The 23579-nt window shown below is 46.9% G+C and overlaps 1 protein-coding gene across 2 annotated transcripts in view; it reads right to left on the reverse strand.

Moving 5' to 3' along the window:
- GRID1 (glutamate ionotropic receptor delta type subunit 1) overlaps window positions 1-23579 on the reverse strand; it is a 666827-nt gene that overhangs the window by 188505 nt on the left and 454743 nt on the right. For both annotated transcript variants that reach the window (XM_004273011.3, XM_033433944.2), the window contains exons 7-8: window positions 14846-15007; window positions 13207-13326 (exon numbers count right to left, since the gene is read on the reverse strand). In XM_004273011.3, coding sequence (XP_004273059.1) covers window positions 13207-13326; window positions 14846-15007 — 282 coding nt within the window. The remainder of the gene's footprint in view (window positions 1-13206; window positions 13327-14845; window positions 15008-23579) is intronic.

A 23579-nucleotide genomic window follows, 5' to 3' on the forward strand; every position in this document is an offset into this window, starting at 1 on the left:
TTCCTCAGGAAGCATGAAGAGGGAGCTATAGGAGCCCAATGGCACCAGGTAAACCAAGCAGACCAAGTCAGAAGCACAAAATAGCACCAGCTCTTAAAATTAAGTAGTCATTGTAAGCACAGCAGACAAAAATAGGCCAGACATGTATGCTTAAACTAAACAGGATAAATCCCTACTAAAACAAAAGAATTAAATAGAACACAGTTTCCTAAGATAATTACCATGAGGTTCAGTATATAATAATAATTACTCAGGCTTCCCTGGAGGCACAGTGGTTAAGAATCTGCTTGCCACTGCAAGGGACATGGGTTCAAGCCCTGGTCCAGGAAGATCCCACATGCTGCGGAGCAACTAAGCCTGTGTGCCACAACTACTGAGCCTGCGCTCTAGAGCCTGCAAGCCACAACTACTGAGCCCGCGTGCTGCAACTACTGAAGCCCATGCACCCTAGAGCCTGTGCTCCACAACAACAGAAGCCACCGCAACGATAAGGCCGCGCACCGCAACAAAGAGTAGCCCCGGCTCTCCGCAGCTAGAGAAAGCCTGAGCACAGCAACGAAGACCCAACACAGCCAAAAATAAATAAATAAAATTTAAAAAAAAACTTTTTTGGGGGGTGAAGTAGAAAAGAATAGCTTTATTGCTTTGCCAGGCAAAGGGGGCCACAGCGGGCCCATGCCCTCAAAACTGTGTGTCCCAACCTGGAGGGGGTAGCGAGGAGTTTTATAGTAATGGTTCAAAGAGAAGGGCATGATCAGCTGGTGGATGTTCTTCTAACTGGTTGGTGGGGAGGTAAGCAGGAGTTAGCATCATCAGCCTTCTGGTTCCAACCGGTCTGGGGTCTACTTTCTTGTGGGCAGCATACAATTAACTTCTCCCACCTGGTGGGGGTTTCAGTATGATTTTAGATGCTATCCGTTCCAAGGTAGTCTCCCAAACAGGTGTTAGTGCCCAAAGCGTTCTCACAAAGAAACGGCTCAGAAGACGTCCCCAGTGGTGTTGAGGATGAGCGGGAGTTGGTGTAGCTGTAAGTTGGGAATAAAGGGTCAGCACCTGGTTTCAGGACTTAATGAAGCTCAGCTTCTTGATGTCTCATTGCAGAAGGAATTCAGTGAGAGACAAAGGGATAGGTAACAAGTGGATTTATTTATAGAGAAACACACTCCACAGACAGAGTGTGGGCCATCTCAGAAGGTGAGAAAGGCCAAAATAAATAAATTTATTAAAAAAAAATTACGCATCATATCAAGAACCAGGAAAATCACAACTTGGATTTAAAAAAAGAAAAGACAATCAACGGATGCAAAGACAAGACAATCAGATGTTAGAATTATCTGATAAGGATTTTAATTTCCTTATAAAAATGCTTCAACAAGCAATTACAAATTCTCTTGAAACAAATGAAAAAATAGAAAATCTCAGCAAAGAGAAAGTATAAAATAGAACTAAATGGAAATTATGGAACTGCAAATTAACAAAAATAAAAAACTCACTGGATGGGATTATTTTAGAGTTTAAAGGACAGAGGATAGAATCAGTAAACTGGCTAACAGAACAATAAAATTTACATAACATGAGACTGAAAAAAAAATGAATAGGGCCTCAGGGCCCTGTGGAACAATAAAAAAATATCTAACATTAATTTCATTGGAATACCAGAAAGAGAGGAGAAAGAGTGTGGGGATGAAGGAGTATTCAGATAAATAATGGCCGGCAATTTATCAAATTCAGTGAAAGACTTAAACTTTGAGATGCAAGAATCTAGGAAGCCCAAACAGGGTAAATTCAAAGAAATCCATAACACAATACATCATAATACAACTTCTGAAAAACAAACACAGGAAAAAAAATCTTGAAAGCACACAGAGAGAAACTAGCCAGAAGAAAACCAAATTAAATGACAGCAGATTCCTAATCTGAAACCATGGAGGGCAGGAGAAATGGCACAACACGTTTCCAGTGCTGAAAGGAGAATTCTCAACCACAAATTCTGTATCTGGTAAAACTATCTTTCAGGAATGAAAAAGAAATAAAGGCATTACCAGAGGAAGGAAAATGAAAAGAATTTGTGGCTAACAGACTGATCCTTAAATATTGGCTAAAGGAAGTTTATTAAACAGAAAAGAAATGGTAAAAGGATTCTTGGAGCATCAGAAATAATAAAGAACAACAGAAAGAGTAGAAATATGAGAATATACAATAGATTGACCCCCTCATGAGTTTTTTATATATCATATTTGATGATTGAAACAGAAATTATAACACTGATACTCAAGACAATGAAATTTAAAAGTGAAGAAAGTAAAGAGACCCAAATGGAAGTAAGATTTCCGTATGTCACTCAAAGTGGTAAAATGTTGACTGATAGACTGATAAGTCGCATATGTTTATTGTAATACCCAGAGCAACCACACACACACACACACACACACACACACACACACACACACACACACCACACAAATGAAACTGAGGAAATCTGAAAGTGAGTCAGATTCATGCACTGGATCAATGTCTACCACTGGAAGAAACAATAAAGGGTATATTGGATCTTGGGGTCTCTCTGTATTATTTATTACAACTGAATGTGGATCTACATTAATCTCAAAATAAAAGTTTAACTTAAAAAAAGAATATTACGAAAAGGAAGAGAAATTAGGAGGTACCAACCTTTCCAAATACTGAAGCATATTGTAAAATAATAATATTCAAAACAGCAAGGTATAGTATTAATGTAAAAAAGAGAATTATTAAGGTAGCATCAAAAAGGAAAAAAATAAATCAATGCAATTTACTGCATTAAGAGTAAAAAGTGAAAATATAAGTTATATAATTATCTCAATAGATGTAAAAGAGTCTTTGACTAAATGTAAAAATACCTTTCACTAATACCCCTTTTGACAAAGCTGTTAGCAAACTAGAAGTTCAAGGGAATTTTCTCAGTCTGAAAAAAGAACACTTACCAAGCACATTGGGACTTCCCTGGTAGTCCAGTGGTTAAGAATCTGCCTTCCTGGGACTTCCCTGGTGGTGCAGTGGTTAAGAATCCACCTGCCAATGCAGGGGACATGGGTTCGTGCCCTGTTCCAGGAAGATCCCACATGCTGCGAAGCAACTAAGCCTGTGCACCACAACTACTGTGCCTGCGCTCTAGAGCCCGCGAGCCACAACTATTGAGCCCACGTGCCACAATTACTGAAGTCCCTGCGCCTAGAACCCATGTTCCACAATGAGAAGCCACTGCAATGAGAAGCCCACGCACCGCAATGAAGAGAAGCCCCTGCTCGCCACAACTAAAGAAAGCCCACGTGCAGCAACGAAGACCCAGTGCAGCCAAAAATAAAAATTAATTAATTAATTAAAAAAAAAAAAGAATCCACCTTCCAATGCAGGAGACGCGGGTTCAATCCCTGGTCGGGGAACTAAGATACCACATGCAGCGGGGCTACTAAGCCCAAGTGCTCTGGAGCCCACGCACCACTACTAGAGAGAAGCCGCAATGAAGAACACGCGTGCAGCAACTAAGACCCGACACAGCCAAATAAATAAATAAAATAAATATCTTTTTAAAAAATGGTGCATTATAAAAAGTTATCCTCTGAGATTAAGAACAAGATAAGGATACCCACTATCATTACATCTATTCAACTTAAATTAATGACCCTAAGTAGTGCAATAAGTAAAGAGAAAGGAATAAAGGGCATAAAAATTTAAGAAGAAAAAGAACTCTCATTTTTCATAGATGATATGATTGTGTGTATAGAAAGTCTTAAAGAATCTTCAGGCAAACTATCAGAATAAATCAATAACTAGAGTTCACTAGAAACAAGTTTCATATACAAACCAACTATATTTCTATATACACACAGTGAACAAGTAGAAAAATAAATTTAATATATACTATATATATTATCATAAATGTCAATATCTGGGGGCAAAAAATCAAACAAAGATTATTCATAATCTCTACAGTGAAAGTTGCAAAGCTCTCTTGAGAGAAATTAAAGACCTAAGTAAATTCAGGGGATACTATGTTCATGAGTTGGATTAGCATATTAGTAAGATGTTAATTCTCCCTAAATTGATCTAGAGTCCATGCAATTTCAGTCGAAATCCTAAATTTATAAGAAAATGCAAAGGGCCAAAAATAGCCAAGTCTATCTTTTCTGCCCATTCCTTCCTACAAATCACAATAAAGGCTCTTGTTCACATTTCACCCTGCTGCTTCTGCCTCCTGACTGAGGCTGGTGCGTCCCCATGTGGCCCTGTATGGTGTGGTGTGCCCCCTTCTCTTAGGAATTGTAACAAACTATCTTTTCAATAGCAGGGATCTCCTGACCTGTTGGCCTCACCATACCTGAATAATAAAACCTATATTTTAAAACACAATAAAATGAATGAACTAAAACTATATACGATGATAATAATAGTAAATCTCACAAACCTGATGTTAAGCAAAAGAAGGCCGTTACAAAAGAGGTCAGAATAAGTGCATTAGACGTCAGTAGTGTTTCCGCTCAGGAGTGTAATGACCAGAAGGGGGCATGAGGGAGCCCTCTGGGGACACTGGTGATGTTCTGTTTCTTGTTGTAGGTGTTGATTGCATGGGTGTGTTCAGAAAATTCACTGTGATTTACTCATGATTTAGGCACTTTTCTATATGAGTGTTACACTTCAGTTTACGTTAGAAAAACCACTAGGATTCAGCCACAACTGTATTGAGAATAAAATAAGAACATTCCAAAATTGGAAAGAATAAAAAAAAAATATCTAACACTTCATATCGTTAGTTTAAAAATTAACGATGAAACGAATACTAGCAGCAGGGAGATGAAGGAAAAACAAACAAATTAATTAGAGTAACATAAAATGCAACAAAATTGATTAAATAAATCAGAACTGGTTCTTTGAAGAAATCAACTTAAAAAACTTCGGTCAAGTCTAATCAAGAAATAAAGGAAGACAACACAAAAACACAATAGTATCAATGAACAGAAAGATATTTCAACAGGCAGATATTTTAAAATTATTTGCAAATACTATATCGAGCTTTAATGAAACATTTGAAAATGCCAGTGTTTCCTAAGATTTTCTGTACAGCAGGTTACTAAAAATGACTCAAGGAAATGTAGGAACCAGAAAAGAAAATTTTCAAGATATCGAAGTAATAGCTCCAAGACCAACATCTAGCCCAGATAATTTTACAGTTGAATTTTTTTCTAACTTTCACTCTGTACATACAAGGGTAAAAGAATGAGCAGTTCCTCATCGACATCATGAAGGGAGTAAACCCTAATACAAGTTGGACACAAGCACCCGAGAGAGAAACTATTGGTCACGGTCACATATGCATCTAGATGGAAAACTTCAACTGCAATAACAAAAAAGCAAAATAACCATTATATAAAGACAGAAAGCCAGGGCCAACTCCTGGGAAAGTTCTCTCCACCTGTAAAAAGGAAACACAGAAAAGAATACCCTCTTCTTCCCTGTGCTGCTGTCCTTCTGGGTATGGCAGTTGGAACTGCCACAGCCATCCTAAAACTATGAGGAGAGCTCAGACTCCGCCCTGTGGAGAGCCAAGAAGAAAGATGAAAAAGACCAGAGCCTTTGGTCTGGGCACTGATTGTCTGAAGTGGCCAACCCTGGAGCCACCCTAGCTCCAGGCCTCTTTTCATGTGAGATAATAAGTCTTCCTTATTCCTTAAGCCACTCAAAGTGAGCATTGTTACTTGCAGACAAGCACATTCTAATAATATACAAAGATGAATTATATTTAAGCAGAGGAAGAAAAGAGAGAAAAGAGTCTTAGAATTTTTAAAAAATCACTGAGGAAATACATAAAATTTAGTAGAACATGTGATAAATATGACATTCAAGTCCACGGGGCAAAGGAAGGATTACTGGATAAATGACAGAAGGAGCCAGTACTGAAAAATGTAAAAGATAGGCCATAACCTCACAATTTACCCCAAATCTAATCCCAAGTAGATGGCAGATTTCACTGAAATAAAATCAAACCATAAAAATACTAGAAGAAAGTATGGATGAAAAGTATCTACTTTGCAAACTGGGTATGTCTTTCCAAAAAAATATAAACACATACATTTTTAAACGTCTCTATGTGAAAATATTTTCTTAATTCAAAAGCAAAGGATAGGGACTTCCCTGGTGGTGCAGTGGTTAAGAATCCGCCTGCCAATGCAGGGGACACGGGTTCGAGCCCTGGTCCGGGAAGATCCCACATGCCGCAGAGCAACAAAGCCTGTGCACCACAACTACTGAGCCTACGCTGTAGAGCCCACGAGCCACAACTACTGAGGCCCGCGCACCTAGAGCCTGTGCTCTGCTACAAGAGAAGCCACTGCAATGAGAAGCCCGTGCACCGCAACAAAGAGTTGGGCACCCTCGCTCGCTGCAACTAGAGAAAGTCCGTGTGCAGCAATGAAGACCCAACACAGCCATAAATAAATAAATAAATAAGCAAGCAAGCAAAGGATATATGGGAACAACATATTTGACACAAATAACTATCAATTCCCTTCCAAAAGACAGGTTATATGAGTTGACAAGAAAAATTTCATTCCTGATATAAAAAAGCAAAGGACCTGAGGTATAATTTATAAAATGTGAAATATATATAACCAATGATCACATTTTTAAATGTACAATCTCCCAAAAATGCAAATTTAGTAGCATTTTTTCATACTGTTACCAAATTAGCAAAAATGTTTAATATATCACTCAATTTTTGAGTATAGGATATAACAGAGACTTCCATATATTACTGATAGATGTGTAAATTATCAAATCTTTCTATAATCAATTTGAAAATACGTATGTATCAAGTACATCAAGAACCTAAAACTATTATCGGTGGCTTTGTAATTCCACTTACTAAAAAAAGTTAAAGAAATATAGATGTAATAAAAGTATATGTATTTTGGATATCTGTCACAATACTATTCTATAATAATACGGTGAAAATGCCTAAAGATACATCATATGGAAAGATAAAATTAACGATGGCTCCCTATAAGTTGAGTAATGTGTTTCCATTAAAAATAGTTGTAAAGAATAGTTAGAGAAGTGAGAAAATACTCCCAAGACAGAATTAAGTGGAGAAGTCAGGATGTAAAATTCATGTACAGTAAATAGCAACTTGATACACATACATATTACTATCTCTATGTGCAGGGTGATGGGAAAAAGAAAAAAATAACAATAAGTAAAATGCACCAGAAATGCTAACAGTATCTATTTCTTGGTTCAGAGATTAGAGCTGACTTTTATATTCTTCTTTTCATTTATCTGTATTTTCTAAACATTCTACCCTAAATGAGCATGTATCAATGCTATCTTCAAAACGAAGAGATGTCACTTAAAATGAAATATTTAATTGTATCTTTTCCTTATCCCTTTACTCAGATGAAGCAGCAGTGTTTGTTTGGGGTCTCAGTTCTATCCAAAGCGGTTCTGCACAAGGGTTTGGAAGGGTTGACATTTTACTTGGGAAATATGCTGCAGGAATGCTAATCCATGAAGAGACTGAAGTTTATTTCTCTTCTGTGACTCCCTGTGCATGGCCGGAGTCTCTATCAGAGCAGCTTAATAGAGACACTGCACAATTCTCAGGCTGCCTCCTCCCAGCCCCACCACCGCTCACTGCCCACCGCCCCTCCCCATTACTGAATCCACTGCGAGGCTCCTGGCACTGCGGCGGGAGCCACCAGGTAAAGGATCCCACCTGGGCTCTAAGAGGCAGCTCCTGCTTCATTACAGAGCTCTCTTGTCCACTGGCTGATACCCTTTCCTCCTGGCCTCACTGCTTCGAGCTCCTGGACCCTGAGACTGTGGGACAATTTGTAACACAGTGCAGCAGACCTGGGTAAGAATGTTAATGATGTACTTCCAAGCCCGGGGAGGGCTGGGGTCCTATAGCATGACAATCACTCCACGATGAGCAATTATTACTCTGTGAATTATTTTCAGAGCAGCCACAAGGCCCTGCCGGGGCCACGACATCAAGAGAGCCATTTGATTCCTGTCCAAAGCCAGCTTTTATGAAGAATCAAAATTGACAGAGAAGACAGAAGAAACGTCTTAAACCAGTAAAGGAGAAGGAAGGCCTCCCATCTCCCTGGGTAACTGCTGGAACAGGGAGGCTAAGCCAATGGCACTGGTGGAACTTCATGTTAGCAGGCTCTAGAGCAAGGGGAAGGGACTGTGGGGCCCTAACGCTGGCCAGGGGAGTGAGGTGGGCAGCAGCGGAAAACAGCCTGAGGGGAGTGAGGGAGTCACAGAACCACATCATCCTAAATTCAGAAATGATGTTCCAGGCCCTCTGCCACACATACCCCCATACCCACCCCAGGAAACCTGGCTTCCAGCCCCAGCGCAGCCACCTGCTTGTTGGTACCACCTAACTGAGTCTCTCCAGGCTCTGAGCCTCAGTTTCCCAACTGGAGCTGCACAGAACACCATGGAGAGGCTGGGGACCAGGGAGACCGTTTGGGTGAAGCTCGAGACCCCCTGCCCCAATTCCCCACCATTGTAACCACGGCATGTCCGCTTCCATGACGGTTTAATATATTTGGGTTGCAGTAAGGTACTGCTGCAACAGGTTTTCTAGGACTAGAGAAAAGCTGGAAAACCACTGGGCTAAATCCTTTCTTAGTCTCTTGGTCCTAACTCAATTCTACTCTATGGAAAGGAGCATCAAATAGTCCCTTGCTCTCTCTCATCACACCAGGGTGTCCTTTGTCCAGGAATGTCAACGCATAAAGCAGCTTCACGGGCTTTCCAGATGCTTCCCGCCCACTTCCCCACCCTTCTGCCCAAGGAGACAGGCTAACCTCCACTGAACTAGTGAATTAGGTGGATGGTGCCCATGGGAAATGAGGTTCAAAGGGCCTTCAGGCATCTGGCAATTTTCCCAGAGTTTCACTGTACCAGGGAACCTCGTTAGTGGAAAGGAATGATTCCCCCACAATGGAAATCTTTAGGACAGAGAAGGGCAGGCATTCTCAGCAATCCTGTCATGGAAGAACGTTTCTGCTGGGCTGTGGCTCACGTTACATTCCAGGCAAGTCATGCTTGTGGAGAAGACTATAACCATGTTTTCCTTCTTCCGTTCATCATATCAAAACAGTCCTGAAAACAAAATCTCATCAGAGGTGAAGCCCCCAGCTCCCTCTCAGCCCTTGGTCTTACAAGGAGTGGAATCTGCCCCCAGGCATGGAAGGGGGGATGGGCACTGCCCACCATGCAGAGCCCTGCTCCTGTCTCTGGCCTCAGGCTCTGGCACATGGGTGTGGAGAGGAGCTGCCTATCCAGGGCACCTGCAGGCAGAAAGCCATGCTCTAAGCCTCCCTGTGCCTCTCTGCTCTTGTGGGATCTGAGCAGGTGTATAGAGAAGGTACAGAGAAAGTGTATAGCTCCAGCCGCCCGAAGCTGATGGCCCAGGCCACACGGGAGAGCGCTCACTGCCAAGTGCTGCATGAGGGTCATGACTCCGGGTGACCACGAGGTTCCTACTGTTTGCACCTTCCATCTGAGAACATGAAAATTCAAAAGAAGGAAGTGGCTGCAAAAGCTCAGGAGAGCAGAGCTAGGAGCACCACAAAGGCCCCCAAGTCAGGGAGACAACGTACTGTGATGCACCTTTGTCCACAGCAGGTGCTCAGTGGTCCCTCCTCGGCTCCCTATTGTCCTGTGCTTTAAACAATGTTCCCTGCCCCCACCTTTGGAAACTTTCCTACACGTGGTCTCCACCAATCCCATCCCAGCTCATGTCATGAGCTGAGGACATTTGCAAGAACGAACCCATGGGACCCTCCTTTGGAGACTTCCGTCCGAACAAAGAGAAAGCCAAAGAGAAAAGTGTAGGGCTCCAACAGGAACAAACATTAAGGCAAGTCCTGTGGGAGTCGGACAAGACTTTCCAGCAAAGCCTGCCCCTGGAGGGGTTGCTTGGTAATCACCCATGCCAGACAGCTCCAAGCGGAACACAAAGATGATTAATATTTTGCCTGGAGTTACACAGCGAGAGGGTGACATGGACCTTTGATTTTGCCATCCCACACTCCCTCAACAAGAATGGGCTTCCTGGATGAGATAATTTAGTAAGTATTTGTCCAGCACCCTGCAGTGAAAGGCGCTCACCCACTCCTTCCATCCTCCGGAGGGGCTGAGTAATCTACAGCCTCTTGATGGCACTTAACCTAAACTGTCTGGGTGACTCACCCTCCCTGAGAGTTCCCTCCAGGGTATTCACTTTAAGAAAACATCCATTTGCTCCCTAATTTAAACAATTCCTCTAGGTTTAAATCTTAAAGAAACTACTTGGTTTTTGTTTTTGTGTCCGTGTTCGTTTACTGTTGTTGTTTTCCAGTACAGATAGATAGAGGATATATTCCTATATTGATACCTGTCATCTTTTCAGGGACCCCCTGACACTGCTCCACCATGAGAGGACCCTGCTGTCAGTCCAGTTGGCTCCTCTAGCCACAGAGAGATGCAGCTGAGGGCGCCTCCTCAGAGCTGCCCTTGCCTCCTAAGGATGACTGATCTTTGCACTGCCTTTTGTGTGTCTCTGAACCCTAACCCTACCATCACATCTGCTGCCCACCCTCAACTTTATTTTTAGGTTGCCCCAATTTCCCAGCCCTACCCCTCCCATCCCCATCTTCCACCAGGAACCACAGCTCGGCTCTGCCTTTAAATGCTCCCCTAGACCCGTGCCACTCTGTCCCAATGTGCTCTCCTTGCTTCATCCTGAACCCCCACAGGCCTTGCTTTAAGGCACCCTGGGCCTGAATAGCAAACATTTGCTATGGTAAATCCCATTCCCTGCTTTCCAGATAACTTCTCCTTAACAGAGATAAGCTGCCAGGCAGACAGATAACAACTGGGATATGCAGTTATTAAGGGCAGATTTTAAAATGACAAAAGATTACATTTAAAAATAAAGCCCACTTGAAAATCAGCTTCCCTTCCAACTCAATCACATTCAGACCTCCTGCTCAGCAGCTCCTTATACCGAGAGATTCAAGCTCCCATTGGCTTCAGGGTATTGAAGGAGCGTTGCCATGGCAACACGGAAGGCCCAGACACCTGAAGTGGGAAGTGGAGGACACAGTACCTCCCCTCTCTCAGGCACCTGGAGTGGCCAGCATGACCCCAGTCGGCTGCCTAAGACGAGGCAGGGAGCCCTACAGCCAACATTCCCACCCAGTGGGGAGACCTTGGGGTTAGAGCTGAGCTAAAAGAAAGTGGAGGGGGGTAGCAAAGGAGCCAGCAGGCAGGGTCTGATTTTCTAGGATCTCAGAGGAAGACTTGGGGATGAAGACAAGTACTGTGGCAAATATGAATGGTCACTGAGGCAGGCAGCTCCTTTCATACCAGATTGACTGAAAGGGCTCCCTGGTCCTGGTTTCCCCTTGCCAGGTGGGAGTCCCAACATAAGCGAGTTTCTACTGTGGCCATGAATGACCCAGACCAACGCGGACCACCCATCCCCAGGCTCCCACCCACCAAACCTCACAGCTTTGGGCATCCCTAACAGACATCACAGGTCATCTCTGACACCCCTGACATTGCAGGCCACACCCTGGCTTCCCAAGGTTTCACACCATAGTCACTAACCCCCTTTCTGATGCCACAATCAATCTTCCGAGCTCCCAAATGTCATCAAAGCTTGGGTGTCACCATTGCCTCACAACCAATTATTGAACTTCTTATTATTTGACCAACTCATGACTATACTTTCTGTCACGGAACGGGCTGAAAGTCCACCATCCCCACATCACAAATGGACCCCCCAGCCAACCCAGCCTCTCCCTAGCAAGCCAGGCCTCCTCCCCATGTTCTAACTGATGAGAGCTCCCCCCGTGCTTTCCAGCTCTCACACCCTCCACGACTTCACACATGCATCCTTCCATCTGGTCCTCAAGGAGCACAGCCAGAGAATGCCTTCATCCAGATTCTCAGTACCCCAACATCATGCAACCCCTTCCTGCCCCTCTGCCGCCCCCAGCCAATGCTAGAGGCCAGGCTAGAGGGCTCTCTATTAGAGGCTTATCCCACCTGCTGAGAACTCACCATGCGCTTCATCTCCAGGGCACTATCATTAGTAGAGATGTCTCCCCCTCAGATGTATAGAAATGTGTGTGTGTGTGTGTGTGTGTGTGTGTGTGTGTGTGTGTGACTGCAGGAGCCTCTGCCTGAGTCTATGCCAACCAGCTCATGCTTTAGTGCTTTCCTGATTACACGGAGCCCTGTGACCCCTTTACATCATGGGTGCTCCCATCTCTGGCTCCAACAAGCACGTGGTCTTCCTGTGCAGGCCACTTGTGGGAGAGCATCCCTGGAGAGCCAGCAACTGCCCTTACCTGCACCCCCGCTATTGGCTCCACACCGGCTCATAAGCACCGCATCTGAGGTCGCTTGCTGGATAACTGTTCCATCCCCTTGCTTGCCACACTGACCTCTTGGCCCTAACACCTTATTCGACTCTTGACTTCACTGGCCTCCCCTTCAATTTGGGGAGTCCCAACTCTGGGTAAAGGCCACCTCGCCAGACCTCAATTCTGAACGCCCCCCACCATGGGGTGGGGGAGGAAGAGACAAAGTATCACTGAAAAGAGTCCCCAGGCCTGCCACTTGCATCAGCAACAGATAAAAGCAAGTCGAAGCCCACCCTGAACTCTGCGGCTCACCTGTCTCTCACTTGTGTCTCCAGCGGACGCCTGCACTGCCTGCCTCTCACGCTCCATGGAGCTCATTTTCTGGCCATGGCTTTGCCTCACCCTTGGATCGGGGACATTCTCTGCCCGTAACCTCTGCCTCCTGCCTTAGTAACAGTCACACCTGTCCCCAGCATTGGGCTGATTCCAGCGACTCCAGGAAAACACATCACCCCTTTTGCTGGCCTTGTCCAGGACCACAGGTTGGTCCTCCAGGCCCAAGCAGCAGGACCCACGGGCACCAGACGCCCCTGCTGTACTCAGAGCTGAATCAGTGGCACTTTCTGTCCGAAACCCCTTGGAGCCTCCTCCCCACCATGTCCCACGAACACCAGCATCAACAGCAGCATCTGCAGAGAAAGACTGGAGAGGGGACTTTCGTGCCGGTTAACATCTGCTTGGAACACAGGCCCAACGCACGGCAGTAGGAAAAGCAGGAGGTGAGCGCCCCGAGGCTTACCTTCCGCATGTCTTTGCCAAAGGTCTCGCTGTAGGTCGTGCCCAGGATTTCAAACTGCACGTAGGGGTTCGAGCTGTCTTCCCGAAACTCCATCACCCCTGTGAGACCAGTGATGTGGCCCTGCGAGAGAGAAGGAAAAACCATGAGAGGGTAGGGCAAAAGTGGACGGGTAGGGGATGGAACCCCACAGGGAAGGAAGAGAAAGGAAGTGGTCGCCAACGTCTGAGAAACAATGGATGCACTGTAATAAGGCAAGAGGTGCTGGCGGTCCTGGGGCCTCGGAGCAGGCTCAACACTTCCCAGGCCCTTGCTCACAAGGGAAGTTCCTAGGCTTGTCCCCATCATTCATGCCGTTGATATGATCAGAGCATCTGCTTTATGCCACACACCGTGCCAGCCCTGAGATTAGAGAGGGGCGGCTTTTGTCCCCACCCTCCTGGAGCTTACAGTCTTTCACTGCAACCTGCTCTAGGGGCTCACCTTAGCCTGAGCCAAGACGGAAGGCCAAGGTCAGCGAGAGCCATCTCACACAGGTGGCGGGAAGTGGCGGGGCAGCGAGCGTGAGCATTGGAGGCTAAAACCCAGCTCAAGTCTGGCTTTGCCACCTTGGGCAAGTCATCTCCCATCTCCCAGCTTCGGCCTGGAGTTCATTAGACCCACATCACAGAGCCTGCAAGGGCCGAAGGAGAAAATGGGTACAAAGCGTGGTGTCTGGCACACACCGGATGTAGGGGCGTACCAGCCCTGCGCCTCTCTCTGGTTGCTCTGCGGCCTCTGGAGTAGCAGGTGGTAGAGGGGCTGAGTGAACCTGTGCTGAGCCCTTTTCTTTCTTCAAGCCTGGGGTGGGGGATCACAGCCAGCTTTGAGCTCCCACAGACTGTAAGTGGGGAGAGTCCCAGAGAATGAGCTGGCCCCAAAGAGGCCCCCGCTCGGGCTTGGGCTGCAGCAGATTCAAACCAACATCAGACTCCATTCACTGCTATGGAAACCATGCAGAATTTACTGTGACGAAGACTCCCGGCACTATAGATTTCCCTAAATGTCTTTTTGAAGCCTCTCAAAGCCAATTCACGCTAACACTTCTGCGGATTACCCAGTTCACTTCAGATCCAGTCTTTTGATGGATTCACTGTCACACCTAAGCATATAGGACACGTGATGTCCTACATGCTAAGGTGTGACACGAAATCCACCAAGTCGTAGGCATGCCGACGTATGCACAGGGATGCACACACACATGCACACACACACAACGTGAGGTCCTGCTGAGTAGTACGTGCACTGCCAAATGAGACAAACTCTCCTGGGGGCAGGGGCAGCCTGCGGAGTGGGGTATCTGGCAGGCATGAGCAAGCTGGTTGCCTCCATTTTTTACTTACTTGTGATCCTGGGCATGTTACATAACCTCTCTGATACTAATCTCCTTGTATGAAATGAAGATAATAATAACACGTATCCATGAACCCCAGCTCACCAGCCCTCAAATGCCAGGACAGGAAGAGTGGCAAGTGGAGAGGCCTGGGAGGGGCCTGGCTGGGTGACCACAGAAAGAGCTCAGCCTCCTGGAGCGGGAAGAGCGGGGGTGTGTGAGAAGGGGCTTGTCTTTGGCCTTGGCCTGGAGGGTGCCCCTTGCACACACCTTTTTGATCGTGTCCAGCATGGACCTCCCTCCATTCCATGGCTTGGTGGACTTGCGGATGCAGTTGAGGCTTGCCATGCTGTGCCACTTCCGATCCTCCAGCTTCCTGTGGAAGGCGTTGGCCAACATCAGGACACTGTCGTATAGGTAGAGGTTAGAGATCTGCAAAGACAAAGATGGTGAAACCCTTTCCATTGGTGCATTTCCAGGGACAGGGAGAAACCAGTAGAGGACTAGAGTGACCCACGATGCTAACACTGAGAAGTGGGGCCCGATACCTAGGCCATGATCTTTCGGCTTCCAGTTGGTCATCCAAGCACCCAGCCAGGTGCTGGAGTCCTGAGTAGAATCAGACCTGGCCCCGCTTCAGGAACTAGAGCGGGAGGTGGATCTGTACATCAACAGAACCAGTGCGATCAGAGCCATGACTGAGGCTTGGACACAGCTCTGTGTAAGACTGGAGGGGGCATCACACTCAGGTAACAAAGGATGGAGGGAAGGATGGGCACAAAGCTCAGTCTAGAAGGATTAGGATAAAGGGTGGGCAGCATTGTAGGGAAGGCACCACATTTGAAGAGGCATGAATGTGCAAAGAAGCTTGGCCAGGTAGAGCAGGTTCCACCAGCATTTTCGGCAAAGGACGAGAGAGTGAAGATTTTAGACTCTGGGGGCCTTATCAGTCTCTTTTGCAACTGCTCAACCACGCTGTTCTAGCAGGAAAGCTGTTCCAGATGGTGCAGACACAGAGGATGTGCTAAGAAAAGTTCACTTAGAAAACAGACAGTGGGCCACCGAGGGCTGACCCCCGGGTTAGAGGGACTGAAAACAGTTCAAGATGTCTGCATCAAGGGGACAGTACGGAGGCAGGGATCATGAACCGTGTGGGCCATGCTAAAGAGGAACAACATAGGTGGTTTTAGGATCTGTGCCTGAAATCAGACCTGTGCCTTAGAAAGATCACTCTGGTCCCTGGACAGGCCTAGGGCAGACGGTGGCCTGAGTGATACCGGCAGCTTGTGTGAGATTCTGGAGGCCACGGAGCCTGCGCTACAGTGACATCACTGCTGGCTAGGGGACGCCTTTGGAATTTGCAACCATGAGCCTCTGAGAATTACTCCTTTGCTTAGCTGTCCACAGTAGAGCTGGATCTTAGAGGAGACATAGTCCCTCTCAGAACTCCTGAGAGCACGGTAGTAAGGGAAAGTTCGTAGTAACAGTGAGAAGAGCGGCACCACAGTGGTGAGATGCAGGGGTGGGACAGGTCTGGGCCACCCTCATGACCGTGATTAAGACCCGGATGGGCGTGAGCCTGGACTCCAGCGGTCACAAGAGCCCTTGGTGGGGAGGAGGACAGCCCTGCTTCCCGAGGTTACCACCACTGCACCCCACCCCGCTCCTCCAAGGGGATGTCACGGAGCATGAAGTGGCGGGGGGAAGTAACACCCACCCTCGGTCAGGTCTGTGACCCCTCACGGGTAACTGTTGCACAAACAACCATTAGCCAAAGTGGGTCAAGGGGATGATTCTCTGCACACCTCAGCAGCAAGGTGTCTGCTAAAAATATTTCAGAAAAACAAAACCGCCAGATATACATAGGACAATATGTTGGCCTCACAGGACTCCTGGGAAGATCAAATAGGATCCTTGGGCTGTGGGAAGAATTCCAGCCCCCTCCCACTGCTCCCCAGTATGCCCCTCACACTCTCAACACCTCCATATCTTGTTCTCAGCCTACAATTCCCTTCCTCACAAGTCTTAGATGGGATACCCCCAAAGCAGAGGCCCAGACAGGAACTTGGGTGTTAGGAACTGTCCTCTGCAACTGAAATCAGAGGTGGCCCAAAGGAGCTGGTCCAGGGCATCACACACATCTGCTCCATCGTGCCCTTTCCCCAACTCATGCTAACCTCCGGGGGTCATCTCTGCCGTGACATGTCCGAGCAGAGCTGACCTCTTCCTCCATGGATGTCCCTGTGCTTGACCATTCCTGCACAGCCCTGTCCTATCCACCCTCAACTGGTGTCCTTGCAGTGGGCACAGGGATGTATGTCACTAAGGCCTGCGTGTCTGACGCCTCTCCATTTGGTAGGTGGAAGACGGACAGGAGCACGCCTGGCGTGACCGGCCACTGCTGATTTAAACAAGGTCCTCAGGCCACAGAGAAGCAGGCATGTCAGTGCCTAGTGACCTTTTTCAAGGTCCTGCACCACACAGGTGCTTACCTGACAGCAGAGAGAAATCACTCCCACCACCGGGAATTCACCCCCTGTCCTGCAGGGAACAGACAGGACAGAACACTGTCTCCCACTCCTTGAACCCTGGGGGATCATTGCCTTGATGAGAAAGACAAACCCACTCCCTGCTCTTGTCAGCCCCCAGCTCTCAGGAGCCTCTACCACTGCAAAATTATTTCTGATATGTGTACCTCCCCTCTGAAATACAAACCAATAATGGAGGTGTTCTAAGAGGATGTAAGCCACTTAGAGTTGGCTTGGTCTTATTTTTTATTTTATTTCTTCCAAAAGGATAACTCAGAGCTGAGAGTCCTTGATGATGTGAAGATTTCTCTTCTTAAGACGTTTGTGGATCTCCTGGCCAACCACTCACAGCCAATGCTATTCAACCAGCTGGGACTCTCTGACCCACATCCCCGCCTATGTGTGCATTCACACACACACACACACACACGGGGCAACACCTCCCCTGCAGTGGCCCAGACTAGTGCCCAAAAAAAGGGAATTTCCTTTTTTCCCTCCAGCACTTCTGGTCACAATAAATTAAAGTACTTAATTACATAAGTGATTCATATGATACAAATGTATGAATGCAGAAAGGCCTGTCATGAAGAGGAAAAAACAGGATGTGACTCAGAAAGGCTAAAGGAAGAACAGGTTTGAGCAATGCTCTTTTCCAGGTCTATATATTTTCACTAACTCTAGAACTCAGCACCAACCAAGACACACAGTTGGTGCTTAATGCATGTTTGATGGATGGATGCATGGTGGATGGGTGGATGAGTCTGGATGGATAGGTATGTGGGGGTGAGTGGGGAAGATGGGTGGATGGGTGGGTGGATGGATGGGTGGATGGGTGGGTGGATGGGTGGGTGGGTGGATGGATGGATGGATGGGTGGATGGATGGATGGGTGGATGGATGGATGGGTGGATGGGTGGATGGGTGGATGGGTGGATGGGTGGATGGGTGGATGGGTGGATGGGTGGATGGGTGGATGGATGGATGGGTGGATGGGTGGATGGATGGATGGATGGATGGGTGGGTGGATGGGTGGGTGGATGGGTGGATGGGTGGATGGGTGGATGGGTGGATGGGTGGATGGGTGGATGAGTGGATGGGTGGATGGGTGGATGGGTGGATGGATCTCTGCTAAGAATGTACACATTGATCTTGGTTCACAAAAAGAGAAAACGTACAAAATAGCATGAAAGAGAGATTTTCTGCTTCCAACTTTGACTTGAGAGGGTACCTCCTCTGTTCAAACAAAAATCTGTTTCTCATTTATAGCTTGCTCAGAATGTCTGCTTGAGCCTTCTTGAGTCAACTTGGAGTTGTTTCCATCTCTCCACTCACTCCTGCCCCTTCTCTTGTAAGGTGCTGTCTCAATACTTCTCCCTGCCTTGACAGAAGCTAACACTCCAGTACTGATGTGTGGCTCCACCAACCTCAGCATCCTCACTTAGGTGACTTGCCAGGTCCACTGGTGGGTATACAAAGGGAGGGATGCTACCCTCACAGTCTGGTTGTCCAGAGAAGGGACTTTTAGGGGAAAAGATCAAGGACATAGAGTAAAAAGGCAGCCTCTGCTTGGGGCTCCCTCCAGGTCCTGACAAACATAAGAAAAGCCTTTCCTCATGGTGGGTGGGTGAAGACCAGTGTCCCAGAGTCCCGGCTTGGTCAAGCCAGGTCCCTGAGGCAAGAGGAGAAGTGTAGAAGGACAGAGGCTCTCAGCTGCATGGACCCTCACTCACTGCTGGTCTCGAGGGGCAAACAGCCCGAGCTGGAGCTACAGGTCACAGGGTCAGAGAAGGGGCCCTGGCCTGAAAGAGTCCTTGTCTCTCTCCCTCACATCTCAGATGAGGTCCAGCACAGAGTTCACTAGCAAAAGACAGACAAGCAGAGCAGACAATGTCACCTCATCCCTCTGCTGGCAGAAGCTGGCCTAGGAACACTGCAGCACTGAAGTGACAAAAGACTGTAAAAAGCATTTCAGGTAAGAGCAGACTTGAGAAGCTAAAGAGAGGCCAAGTGTTGAGGCCAAGGGCGTGGCAGAGGAAAGACGCAGATGCACAGCAAAAGACCTGGGACCAGGTCAGAGATGCCAGATGGAGTAAAGTCAGAGGCAGACAAGAGCCAGAGCTGGCAGAGGCTTGCCTGGGAGCCTGTGGCCTCCATTCTAAGTGGGTACACAGCTGCCAGGGGCCCAGCTGGTTCAGTTATAGCCACCCTAGAGATGCATGCTGGGGTCCCCTTTTGCTGTCATACAGTACAACTCTTACTCTACCATGTGGGGAGCTTAGCTGGGGCCCTGGGAGGATGAGCAAGAGCTTTGGATTCATCACAACCTGGGCCAGCTCCACTCACTGCTGAACCCCCAGAGTGGACAGCAGCACATGGATACAGCACATGCTTGATAAATGCTCACTGTATGGGTGAATTGAATCTCCTCTTGAACTTACTAGCGAGGTGATGTTGAACAAGTCATTTAAAGCTCTAACCTTATCTTGATGACAATAAAATACAGTGCGATCAGTGGCCCTGGAGAGGTGCAGAGGGGCAGCCCTGATTTACCCGCCCTGTGAAATGCAGGTGGTGATAACCCTGGGTGCCTAGTACCATTCTGAGCTCTTTGCATGCATTTCTGTTTTGGGGGGTAACAGGGACAGAAAGGAATGGAAGGGGAAATGAAGGACCCAAGCAGACTCCTGACTTCAATGTGGATGAGCTGAGAGATTGTCCGGGGGTATTGCTGGCAGCTGGGGCCCAGCGTGGGTCGTGAAAAGCAGTTTCTATCTTCCACCACCATTCACCCTCTCCTCCAATGCCCCTTGGTCCGAAAGCTTTTCAAGGGCAAGCAGGGGTCATATCTGGCTTCTGTAGCTTCTGGGTCAAAAGACTGAGCAAGGATCAGCCCTGAGTCTCACATCCCCAGCACTGCCTGAAATCTGCTCACCTGGGCGCATGTCCCTGGCTTCCTCCTGGCCCGGCAGCAAGGTCACGACTGCCATAGCCCCCTGGGCCTGATCCGGGCCTTTCAGGTCTACATGTTCTGAAGTGTTGCAGAGCTGCCCTTTGAGGAAAAGGCCACTTCTCTGCTCCCGGGGTGTTCTATAAAAGCTGCCAATATAGGAAGGCCCAGAGTGAGGGCCTCTACAATACCCGGACCCAGGTTCCTGAAAGGGAAGTGGCCTGGCCCACTTCAAAGGCCTGACATTTGCGCTGCAGGGCTGGCTCAGCCACGGGAGCCTGGGGCACAGCCAGTCCTGCAGCAAGACCACCCAGGTGTACAGGGGAGAGGAGAAGCAGTCAGGATGTGACTAGGGGCAGCTGCAGCCCAGTACCTGTGGGAGGTGCCATGCCCTGCACACTGTCACCGGCTGCCCGTCCCCTGCCCAGGCTTAGGGGTTTCACCCCTGGGGAAGCTTCCTAAATCCTCTCTACATGGTCACTTCCCATGGCCACCACATAGTTCAGGTGCCTCATTTCTCCCTGGGGAGATGGTAACCCCTGGTTACCTCGTCTCCCAGCCTAGGCCCTCCAATTCCACCCTGCACCGAGCTGTCGTTCTCAGATGCACATCCTGCCCTGTCACATCTCCAAGGGCTGCACCCCAAGCCTCGGTGCCCTGCAGCTGCCCTCCTTGATGATTGATTTCCAAACACTTCTTGCCTCTCACCCCTTGCCTCAGACACTGAATTCAGCCCTTGCTCTCCTTGGCTTCTTGGCCTTTGCATATGCCATTCTCCATAACTGGAACGTGCTACCAAATGGAGATTAAAATTCTCAATTGATTTGGAGTTTGTGAGAATTCGGAGAGACAACATTTGTGAAATGTCTAACGTAGGAACTGGCCCATATTAAGTGCTTAAGGGATGTTTGTGGAATTAATGGATGTTGAATGAATAGTTTTAAATCTGCTCTTAGGAAAAAACACCGATGTAAACAGACATCAAAGTGTTTGGGAAGAGGATGCCTCTTAGAATAGGAGTGATGGAGGACAGAAGCCACTCTGAGAAAGGACACAGGACCTCCACATGGGTATATTCCATGTGGAACTGTCCATCTGTAGTCAGAATCTGGGTTATGTGCTCCCATGAGATGGGGGCATCCTCGCAAGGCTTTCATTTCCAAAGTCAATACCTAAATAAGAAGCAGGTCCTTGGGAGTTGAGGAAGACGGCGGAAGAGTAAGATGCGGAGATCACCTTCCTCCCCACAGATACACCAGAAATACACCTACACGTGGAATAACTCCTATAGAACACCTACTGAATGCTGGCAGAAGATCTCAGACCTCCCAAAAGGCAAGAAACTCCCCACGTACCTGGGGAGGGCAAAAGAAAAAAGAATAAACAGAGACAAAAGGATAGGGACGGGTCTTGCACCAGTGGGAGGGAGCTGTGAAGGAGGAAAGGTTTCCACACACTAGGAAGCCCTTTCGCGGTCGGAGACTGCAGGTGGCAGAAGGGGGAAGCTTCGGAGCCGCGGAGAAGAGTGCAGCAACAGGGGTGCGGAGGGCAAAGTGGAGAGATTCCCGCACAGAGGATCGGTGCCGACCGGCACTCACCATCCGGAGAGGCTTGTCTGCTCACCGCCGGGGTGGGCGGGGCTGGGAGCTGAGGCTTGGGCTTCGGTCGGATCGGAAATCATAAAGATCAGATCAGAAATAAATGAAAAAGAAATGAAGGAAACGATAGCAAAGATCAATAAAACTAAAAGCTGGTTCTTTGAGAAGATAAACAAAATTGATAAACCATTAGCCAGACTCATCAAGAAAAAAAGGGAGAAGAATCGTATCAATAGAATTAGATATGAAAAAGGAGACGTAACAACTGACACTGCAGAAATACAAAAGATCATCAGAGATTACTACAAGCAACTCTATGCCAACGAAATGGACAACCTGGAAGAAATGGACAAATTCTTAGAAATGCACAACTTGCCAAGACTGAACCAGGAAGAAACAGAAAATATGAACAGATCAATCACAAGCACTGAAATTGAAACTGTGATTAAAAATCTTCCAACAGGGCTTCCCCAGTGGCACAGTGGTTGAGAGTCCGCCTGCAGATGCAGGGGACACGGGTTCGTGCCCCAGTCCGGGAAGATCCCACATGCTGCGGAGCGGCTGGGCCCATGAGCCAGGGCCACCGAGCCTGCGCGTCCGAAGCCTGTGCTCCGCAACGGGAGAGGCCACAGCAGTGAGAGGCCCGCGTACCGCAAAAAAAAAAAAATCTTCCAACAAACAAAAGCCCAGGACCAGATGGCTTCACAGGCGAATTCTATCAAACATTTAGAGAAGAGCTAACACCTATCCTTCTCAAACTCTTCCAAAATATAGCAGAGGGAGGAACACTCCCAAACTCATTGTATGAGGCCACCATCACCCTGATACCAAAACCAGACAAAGATGTCACAAAGAAAGAAAACTACAGGCCAATATCACTGATGAATATAGATGCAAAAATCCTTAACAAAATACCAGCAAACAGAATCCAACAGCACATTAAAAGGATCATACACCATGATCAAGTGGGGTTTATTCCAGGAATGCAAGGATTCTTCAATATACACAAATCAATCAACGTGATACACCATATTAACAAACTGAAGAAGAAAAACCATATGATCATCTCAATAGAAGCAGAGAAAGCGTTGACAAAATTCAACACCCATTTATGATAAAAACCCTGCAGAAAGCAGGCATAGAGGGAACTTTCCTCAACATAATAAAGGCCATATATGACAAACCCACAGCCAACATTGTCCTCAATGGTGAAAAACTGAAACCATTTCCACTAAGATCGGGAACAAGACAAGGTTGCTCACTCTCACCACTATTACTCAACAGAGTTTTGGAGTTTTAGCCACAGGAATCAGAGAAGAAAAAGAAATAAAAGGTTTCCAAATCGGAAAAGAAGAAGTAAAGCTGTCACTGTTTGCAGATGACATGATATTATACATAGAGAATCCTAAAGATGCTACCAGAAAACTACTAGAGCTAATCAATGAATTTGGTGAAGTTGCAGGATACAAAATTAATGCACAGAAATCTCTGGCATTCCTATACACTAATGATGAAAAATCTGAAAGTGAAATTAAGAAAACACTCCCATTTACCATTGCAACAAAAAAGAATAAAATATCTAGGAATAAACCTACCTAAGGAGACAAAAGACCTGTATGCAGAAAATTATAAGATTGATGGATGAAAGAAATTAAAGATGATACAATTAGATGGAGAGATATACCAAGTTCTTGGATTGGAAGAATCAACATTGTGAAAATAACTCTACTACCCAAAGCAATCTACAGATTCAATGCAATTCCTATCAAACTACCACTGGCATTTTTCACAGCACTAGAACAAAAAAGTTCACAATTTGTATGAAAACACAAAAGACCCCGAATAGCAAAAGCAATCTTGAGAACGAAAAATGGAGCTGGAGGAATCAGGCTCCCTGACTTCAGAGTATACTACAAAGCTACAGTAATCAAG

The sequence above is a fragment of the Orcinus orca genome, chromosome 14 (genome assembly GCF_937001465.1).
Source record: "Orcinus orca chromosome 14, mOrcOrc1.1, whole genome shotgun sequence".
Lineage (NCBI taxonomy): Eukaryota > Metazoa > Chordata > Mammalia > Artiodactyla > Delphinidae > Orcinus > Orcinus orca.